The sequence below is a fragment of the Branchiostoma floridae genome, chromosome 1 (genome assembly GCF_000003815.2).
Source record: "Branchiostoma floridae strain S238N-H82 chromosome 1, Bfl_VNyyK, whole genome shotgun sequence".
Taxonomy (NCBI): domain Eukaryota; kingdom Metazoa; phylum Chordata; class Leptocardii; order Amphioxiformes; family Branchiostomatidae; genus Branchiostoma; species Branchiostoma floridae.
Genome location: NC_049979.1, coordinates 25906348 through 25916335, shown reverse-complemented (window position 1 = coordinate 25916335; position 9988 = coordinate 25906348). Strand labels below are relative to the sequence as shown.

General features: G+C 38.8%; 1 protein-coding gene across 50 annotated transcripts in view; it reads right to left on the bottom strand.

Moving 5' to 3' along the window:
- The window catches only part of LOC118404010 (nesprin-1-like), a 68216-nt gene that overhangs the window by 15925 nt on the left and 42303 nt on the right, over positions 1–9988 (bottom strand). For 8 of the 50 annotated variants that reach the window (XM_035804388.1, XM_035804457.1, XM_035804732.1 and 5 more), the window contains 4 exons: positions 3581–3670; positions 2728–2820; positions 869–978; positions 175–304 (listed from right to left, as the gene is read on the bottom strand). In XM_035804388.1, the coding sequence (XP_035660281.1) occupies positions 175–304; positions 869–978; positions 2728–2820; positions 3581–3670 (423 nt within the window). Of the gene's footprint in view, positions 1–174; positions 305–868; positions 979–2727; positions 2821–3580; positions 3671–4105; positions 4130–4514; positions 4545–4786; positions 4907–5286; positions 5356–6253; positions 6269–6457; positions 6524–7148; positions 7218–7495; positions 7547–7844; positions 7923–8199; positions 8275–8735; positions 8817–8998; positions 9080–9760; positions 9842–9988 lie in introns of all 50 variants that reach the window. The other 42 variants (XM_035804526.1, XM_035804808.1, XM_035805371.1 and 39 more) reach the window with 18 other exon arrangements.

Below are 9988 nucleotides of genomic sequence, written 5' to 3'. Positions count from 1 at the left end.
CCTGATGCCGACGAAGAAACTCTGCCATTTGTTCGTAGGCATCAGAGTCATGCCTCCTCGTAATTGAGAGCTCGCTGACAACTCGGCCGAGCTAAATTCTGGATTTGTAAACGGGGCTTAAGCACTACCAATTGTACCATTTTCTACAAGGTGGGTAATACCGACTACACGTACCTCAAACAAATGATCCCTTGACTTGACATTGGGTGGAGTGATCTCCAGCTGCTCTTCCCCATCCAAGGTGTCATCAATCTGGGTACACTCTTGCAACATAGCCTCCTTCTTCTCAAAGAACTGCTTCCACCTGTGCCAAGGAAAGGAGATTATGATCAGGCGACCGTATTATCATCACTGTGATAGTTTGTGTTAAAACAGCTGCCTGGTGTCCACAATTGTATTGTCCTTGCTGCAGTTTGAATAAAATCAAATTCAAAACTATCAGTGACATATTTTCCACTTTTTTCTTCTCTTTTCATGATAATTGTGGGTTGGTAATATAGAGGTTTGGGGGAAAGGGCACGACATGGCATTCACTTTTAAGTGAAGGTTACAGTCCAGGTAACAAACATCACTGTGAACATGAATGATGAAAAAATTGCAATGCTGAAATTTTAGAAGACTTGAATATATATATAGTGAATGCAAAAGCTTACAGTGTTTCTATACTAGTCCATAGTACATACTTATCACAGAATATACTATGTATATTAGATATTACAGGTACTACGTAACAGGTAATAGTTTTTACTTTGAGGTTATCATAACATTTTCATTGGCCCAATCAAAGAACTGAATATAATATTATACACATAAGACTTATTCATGTAGATTTGTGGCCAAACAACTAAAAACCCAAAGACATTCATACCTGTGTGCTCGTTCAATCTCCTCTGGTCTAGTTTTCCAGGACCCGGTTCCGTAGCCGCCACCTTTTCCCTGTTGATACACGTTTTGCTCATACTCATTGATCACAATGGTCTGTGTGGTAGGGACAAAACAGGAGTTAGGGTCAAGAAGTTAGCCTACCTGTCCCCAGCCATAGATCATGGGGAAGACCATCATGGCCAGTGCATTGAGAATTCAGTATGACTGAAAATTCAATGATCGTGAAGCAAAAACAATTTTGATTTCTTTTTGATTCTTGTTGTTTCCAATTGTGCTGCAAGAAGGAAAGTTGGCGTAAATAAAACAAGAACATATTTCAATATATCAGGAGATGCAAGGTCCAATCAGGTTTGCACTGTCATGACATTATTCCCCAGAAATGAGACAGGGCAGGTTGCCAGCAAAAATGACCCATGCCTGTTTTGTGGTAACATCCCGGCCCTTTCAGAACAGTGTTAGTCTCCCTTTGCAGCCCCTGTTGCACCAAAAAGCATAATCGCTGGGGAAAGAAGTATATTAGGCTATATGCATGACTACAGCTGCAAGCAGAATACACTTGTCAAGCGGAAGACTTCAGTAGAGGAAAAAAGGGGTCAGCTATGTAAGGGCAGCTAACCAGCTAACCATGTAGGGCAGAAATATAATGCTCACTACTTCAGGAAAGCTATGGTTAAAACTTTGTAATGTTAGCATGATTGTACTGTTGTTTAAAATCAGTGCAAAGACAGGAGGCAACAGCTTAATAGGCTGTACTCTATGCTTGTGGCAAAGTATTTTAAGCTGAGTGTCAAGTTGCAGCTCATAGGTGAACCCAAGCATGAAAGAGAACCTGCAAATGGAACGTCAGTACTGCAAAATATATCACAGTTGTTAGTGTTGCAACTCTTCCAGCAGCAAGCTATGGCCTTTTGCACGCAATATTAGAGTTAAGGAGATAAAGGTGCAGGACGCAGATCAGGACAAGAGAAATGTTACCAAACATCAAAACAGGACAGGGACACCTGTAAAAACAAAGAAAGGTGAACAAAAACAATAACACACAACAAAACGTAACGTTACATGCATAAACGTAGTCAAAGGTGCATGTACCATGACAATTATGCTGGCAGAAAGTTACAATATATAAACTACATGTATTGAGAAAAAGACAATATAGGAAAAAATCAACTATAGCAAATCCTAAGTTGCACTCAATGTACCAAAGTACATGTGAGGCATCTTTTGCAAGATAAAGAGAAAGCAAAGTGGTAGAAGCATTGCCCTTTTTGAATTCAAGTATGCTCAAATGATTCAGGGGAAGAAAAGCAAGCTGTCCCAGATTACAACCTTGATCAAATAGATGAGATTCTACAACTCTACGCAACCCAAACCTGAGCAAGAGTACTCTTTTCACTTAAAGATGCTCTAATCAGATATAAGCCTCATGAGTGAACTACTGGCAAAAGGCTCAGACAGAAACATTAAAACATAGTAATATGAAAAGAGAGACTAAGAGGAATATGTGAAGGACCTGGTATAAATGTTGAGAGAGAGTTGTTTCCAGAACATGCAATTTTTACAGCACAAAGACAAGTTGGTATAACAAGATACAGAAAATAAAAGTTGTTACTTAAATTAAAAAGAAACAGTGATGTCCATTGAAAATATTATTATTTGAAAAAACAAACACAAACTTCTGTAGATCAGGTCAGTGTGTTAACATTATGATTGAAAACAATCATTTGAATTTTCTTATATTACGGTATTATTTAATGGTAATTATGTCCAACGGGACCAGCAAATTAACAAGGATAGATGTTAAGAGAAGTTTAACTGTTAGAAAATATTGAGAATCACATCCACCTCGTGAATATTGATTTGACCACCAACGCCTCCGTTATACCCATCCCGGCCTCCAACAACTTGTCCTGGTCCATAGCCATCTCCACCACCCCTCTAGGATAACACAACCATTATGGTGTTACATGGGAAGTACAGTCAATACTATAACCCTACTGATACATTTATCACAAGACATTTAGGTAAGGACATACAGCTCTCATTCAAGTTCTTATATTCATCAGATCAGATCATACAGTGAAAAGGGAACAAATATATCATATAAAATTATTTTGCTTTGCAAGAATCAAAGAGGACAGTTTGATTTGATTGAAGAGTAAAGTCTGTAACGCTAGTTCACCTTTATTCGCGGGGTAACCTATATGCGTTGTACCTAAACCAGGATATTTGGGCATATCACGTAGATGAACAGTGGTTTCAAATTGCATTGTTTGTCAATATAATGCAGTTTGAGACCACCATCAGTTGACTTGATATCCCGAAATACCCTGGTGTTAAATACAACGGATAAAGGTTACCCCGCGAATAAAGGTGAACTAGCGTTAACGCTGCAAGTCATTTATACTACAGAAGTGTATAAAAATGCTTTGCTTTGCTAGATATTTCCTTGTATGTGTACCTGGGCCCCGATAAAAATCAGTTTGTCAAAACTGAATCGGGCTACCCAGGAGCCTGAAAATATCAACAAACAATAAACAAGAAAGAGGACAGACTTTGTCGATGATTTGATTGGAAAGTCAAGTCTGTAACACTGAAGAAATCCATTCATACTACAGATTCTGAAGTGTTGTGTGCTGGGATAGAAGGCAAGGTGCCTGGGGCTACATCTACTGGATATGGATATTGGATTGGCAACCTGTGAGGCACCATCTCCAGACCGCTGCAGGCCATCCCTGTCTCTATCCCTGTCGTCGTCTTCACCTCCCCGACCCTTCATTCCAGAAATCTGTGTGTTTGTTACGACATTGAACGGGGTTAGTCTGAAACTGTTAGCCATAACCAACATCGCAGAGCAACACAAACTGCACTTTGAAGAAGACAAGACAAAAAAGTGTAGTCTGAATTCACATATAGGAAGACATTAAAACATACATGTTAACACTGGTTCACCTTTATCCGAGGGTAACCTATATTCGTTGTTTGTGAGAAAAAACATATTTAGGAATATGAAGTCAATGGACGGTAGTTTCAAATTGGAATATTTTGAAAATATTGCAAATTTGAAACCCCTGTCTGCAGAATTCATATTGATTTCCTAAATGTACTGTTTTTTTTAAGGTAACTGATAAAGGTCACCCCACGGATAAATGTGAACTAGCGTTACTTGATAGACACAACTGCACAAACACAAGAGAAGGAAGTGTCGGTTTTGTCTCCATACGTTTTGATCCATGGGGTTCGAGATCTGCGTCCAAGCATGTAAGCAAGACAACATGAATTGTGAGGAACAGGCATGGATTGGGTGAACGACACATAGATAGAAAAACACTCAGTCTGAATTGCAACATGAAAATATTAGAACCATCACACAGACCAAGAAACTAACAGTAGAGAGATGTCAACAGTACACCTTGGGATTGTTTCTTATGAGCTATTTCTAATAGTGCTACAAAATTATGTACTATTTTCTATTTTCTAACTATTTCCCTGCTGCCTAAATCCATAAATACAGAATCACACTCGGTTCCTAGAGACTTAGCTTCAATGTGCTAAGTTAACAAGTTTACTTTGAGTAGAAAATAATATGCAACAGAAGTGCTACTTTAACAGTACAGAAAACTGAACGGTACCTTCATATAATATCCTTTGTACCAAGAGGACTTGGTGTGCATGGTATGAGGGGAAGACAAAAACGTGACTCATGGAACATGTATAATATGTAAGATGGTGTGCAAGTTAGACTAGTCTAGTTATCACAGAAAGTGAAGGTTATCAAACAATGTGTAGACCCATGTTTATGTTTATGACATTCACATCATTAATCATAATGTAGTACAGAAGACAAGGAAAGAGAATAGTGAGAACTAGTCAAGTTAAGTGTAGATGACATGTCTTAAGGCACCTTGTCTGGAGACACAACAATAGCATCTCCCTCTTTCTCAGACACTACTATGGTTATGGGTGCTTCAAGGTTGGTGGGTTCACCACTCAGGTTATATTTCTTGTCTGGATGTGTTGGTGTCTGCTTCCATCCAAAGCAGCAGAAAACACAAGATTTTCTTTTAGATTCTTATAACAACATGCAGTTTAAAGAGGAAAATTATTGCATCCATCAGAAAAGTTTTAATCAATATAACGCTAGTTCACCTTTATCCGTGGGGGACCTTTATTCGTTTAATCTTTAAAAACAGCACATTTAGGAGTATTACGTCTGTGGACTGTTGTTTCAAATTTGCAATATTTTCAAAATGTTCCGATTTGAAACCACCATCCGTCGACTTCATATCCCTAAATACGCTTTTTTTTAGAAACAACGAATATAAGTCACCCTCGGATAAAGGTGAACCAGCGTTAGATGGGACTTGTCCACAATAGAGCAAAGTATCTTCTTCTTCTTTTTACCTCAAGATCGGGGGCAAATCTGACATGCATGTCCTTTCTGTCACTGTTGCGGCCAGGATGGCTGAATGGCTAATCACATAAATCCAAGCAGCATGCAGGAAGACATTACAGGATATTCAAACTCATTACAGAATCAGACAGTTAACTTCAGAAATTGGTATAATAATAATTGTATTGTATCGAAAACTTCGATCTTTAATTTTTACACTGCCGTTAATGATTCAACTTGAACTTGATTACTTTCAACTTAAATGGTAGCATGATAGTAGAGGGTAAGATACATGTATGTTAATTCTAACAGAGCATGCTACACATCCAATTAGAAATTATTTTTGGCACAAGCTTTTGTTAGAATAAAGAAAACAAAGCATTCCTTGTTTGCAAAACAGAAAGTTAAATGTGTAAAGAGCACAAATACGTATTACAATAATATCTGTTCATGTGAAATGTAGAGTAGTGGTGGGTGGATAGCAGTGTGTACAATGTACCTGCATGTAGAGTGTGGAGGTATAGCGAGGTTCGCGGTTTTCAATGGCAGTGCACGGGTGTCGTTTCTGTATCGTGTGCGCAACAGAAGCAGGATATTCGCAAAAGTTGGGATCATCCACGGACAGAAAGGATCAGAGGAAGCGTATCAAATGAAATCAACTCAGTTAAAAGGAATCAAATTAAATCAAAGCACAGATTAATTGATTAACATTTCAAGAAAGATAATGTGAAAATAAAAAATTATGATGGAAGCAACAAATCGAACTGCTGAGATATGTATTGAGTGTTATATGTTTAACTCAATGACACTCATTGAATATAAGACAGTCAATAACAAATGGAAATAAAACATGCAATTTTGCCTTCGAAAAAGATGCGCTTGTCTTAACCAAGTGAAATTTTACACCCTTAAGTTAAGCACAGACATCTGCAAGACTTTAAGAAATAAGTAATAAGAAAAAGACTTATAAGTTTGTACCTGTTGTCCAAACAACTGTCCAGTAACAATACCAGAATAGTACAAAAGACGTCATGAGATTAAAACAAAATCTTTATGTAGTCATAAACTAACTGGTAAAAATGATGACAAGTGGCTGGAAAGGGAACGTCAATAACAATAAAAGAATGACAGGGAAAAAGTTGGTTTTAAATCAATGTATCATGATAGGAGGATACCATGTACCTCATTGAGTTTAGCTGATATGTCTCTTCTATCTAGACTGGCTTCTGGTCTGGGCTCTAGTGGTGGCTACAGTAAAGACGGAGGGGGACATGTACATTTGTACACACGTAGGACAGATAGAATAGAAACACTCAAACATACAGCACACGTGTATTATATGTTAATGACTCAGTGCAAATTCAACAAGCAAAGGGTGGCAGAGTCTTAAGCTAAGGGCACAACCCGCCGTATGTGCAAATATGACGTGCTGTCATCGTGCCAAACATGGGCAATCTTTTGGGATCCGTAAGTGGTAAGTACCGCCTCCGTACAAACTCATGGGGAATCCGACGGATTTGGGAGCACGCAGACACGTGACGTTGTAGAACTTTACGTGCAGGTAAAACTTTGTGTTGCCATCGGGCTGCAGATTCGCCCCCCGTACATGTCAGTACACACTTGCGACATGCATGCCTTGTAAAACCTGAATGTTTTCAGAAATACGTGGCGGACGTGGCCTAAAAAAAAAACCTTCGGGCAAATTGCACGTACGGCGGGCTGTGCACTTATAGCTTTAGCAGCATTGGGTCTTGGGACACGTCAGTGATGAAATCTATGACTGCCTGAATCACACTGTACAACAGCAAGAAAGAACAGGCTTGCACAACACAACTACAACAAACAACACAACTACATCATGACCAATGGCTACCTCATACTCAGAGGTGGAACTGACGTTTCCTAGATGTGAAATGCCGGCGGACCCTGGGTATGGGGGTGGCTGAAGCGGAGCACCAAGCAGCATTGTGTGCAGAAAGAAGCAAAGGCTTTTACAGTGAAACAACAATGCTAAGTTTCAATGGAAAAGTTGAAACTTAACGTTATCTTTCTACATAATGAGAGACAGGTATAACATTATAAGCTGAGAATGGCACAATGATTTCCACAAACAACAACAAAACTACATTCACTAAGTGGTTTGATAAACTTGTGAAAGGAACAGCAGCAAGCCAGTAGAAAAGAACCACGACAACGACAAAAAGTATCCCAGTGTGATACCTTATGAGTAGGAAAGTTATCACTCCACCTGTCCTGACTGACTGCATGAGGCTATGTACAGGGAAAGTAACAGGAGAGAAAGACAAGAAAGATACAATTACAAAATGCACAACTGTGTCAGAAAAGTCTCAAACTTTTCTTCATGAATCGTTGCCAGTTTCACACAACTAAGACCTGAAGAATCACTGTTGACGTGTGATCGATGTATCATATTGTTTTCTTTATTATCTATAGTAGCTTGACTGCTCTACTTCTTGGTATCAACTAAGGTCTTTAAAAGTTGAATATCTTTCAGCTATTGATGTGCTTGTTTGTGACAGATGGCAGCTAGCTAAGGCTGCCCCAGTACCTGTACTTTGGGGATAACTGTAGCAAAGATGGTAGCATCACTGGCACCACCACCACCACTGTCAGTACTGTCAGGTAACTAGAGAACAAGCAAAACAAAACATAAAGCTGCACCCATGCAAAAATAAACAAAGCCACCATATAAAAAATATCATTCATGTTAACGCAAAATATAAGCCAAACACAATCTAAAACTACCAACTACTAGAAGCTAAAATCATAAAAACACAAAAAAACTTTTGTAGCTCGCAAAATTTAAGTACTACTTTGATCGCAACATGGCATGCAAAGCTAGCACGCTTGCAAAATGTGTCAAGATATGACATGCAAATTGCTGCAATTAATAATATCTGCACCTGCTGGGGAGTATCTCCAGAAGAGGCACCATGATATCCGGCACCTTTATCTGGACGACCAGTCTCCTGGGGTTGCTAGGAGCCACCAAAGCACAAAAAGGGATGTTAGTAAGGATTTAATACACACTACTAGCTAAAGATATCAAATACACACACACTGTGTATCTTTTAGAAATGATGGTTTAGTAAATGTTTGTGACACACGATTTGCTAAAGATATCAAACATAGTGTACCTTTTAGAAATGGACGTTTAGTAAATGTTTGTGGAGCATTAGAGGACAGTGATCCATGGAACAACAGAAAGGAAAAATCTACCTCTCAAATTGAATGAAAATGTTAAGATTCAAGAGGATGTGGCAACTGTCTGCCTTTTTCTATTGTGAAGGTGTTTCTTATAACCTCAGTAAATAGTTGACGAAAAAGCCTTACAATTACACCTAGACTGCTACTGCTACTAGACTAATTTGACTTTGCCAGTGTGGCAGGAAGGTAACAGTGACACAGCATTAACACATGTAGCAGCTAGCACAAGCACCTGTTTATCTGGCATATCTGTAATGTTGCGGTCAGCCTCAGCCTCTACCTTTTCCTCATTTTCTTCTTCTTCAGCAGCTTGCTACCAGTGCAAAAAATCAATTAGCACCATGCATTGCCAATTTCTATGAAAGCCGTGAGCAAAATTGTATCACTAAAACAAAGCAGTGCAGCTTGCTACAAGCCTTAAAATTGCACTGATACTCAAAACTACTTTGCCGGTGTCAACAGCAACAAAACACATGAAGCAGCTAGCAGAAGCACCTGTGTATCTGGCATATCTGTAACACTGCAGTCAGCTTCAGCTTCTACTTTTTCTTCATTTTCTTCTTCTTCAGCAGGTTGCTACCAGTGCAAAAAATCAATTAGCACCATGCATTACCGATTTCTATGAAAGCCGCAAGCAAAATTGTATCAATAAAACAAAGCTGTGCCTTACAATTGCACTGATACTCAAAACTACTTTTCCAGTGTGGCTGATTATTAAGACAACAGCAACAAAACAAACACATGAAGCAGCTAGCATGCAGAAGCACCTGTTTATCTGGTATATTTGTAACACTGCAGTCAGCTTCAGCTTCTACTTTTTCTTGATTTTCTTCTTCTTCAGCAGGTTGCTACCAGTGCAAAAAAATCAATTAGCACCATGCATTGCCAATTTCTATAAAAGCCGTGAGCAAAATTGTATCACCAAAACGAAGCAGTGCAGCTTGCTACAAGTGGAACATAACAAAGCTTGTAGAATCTTTTTAAGGGCATTAAAGCTTTTATATGATGAAGATGACAAAACATAACTACTCAACATATGAGGAAGAAGTCTATTCACTCCAGCTACAAGATGGGTCTAGGAAGAGGAGCTATACTTTTGCAATCCAAAAACTCTATTATATTCAATAATACAAAATTATCTTAGAGATTTGATGTAACAGTTACTCTGAAACGGTAAACTGCTACAAATATGGTATCCAGTAACAAAGCGAGTCAGGGGTAGGGACAGTATCACTTGCAAACAGCTTGGAAAAGCACCTGATCACTTGCTGGGACCGTAGCACTGCTTTCATTGTCTTCAGCTACAATATTTTCCTGCTCTTTCTGTTCAACAGGAGTCTAGTAATGCACATAGAGGGGACACATTACATCTATGTTGGACATCTTAACCATTTCTGCATTCAATGTATAGCCATGAAAGTAGATTCCATTTTGCTGTGCACAAAGTGTAACACAAAATGATCCAGATTTTGGGTGTCCTAGCTA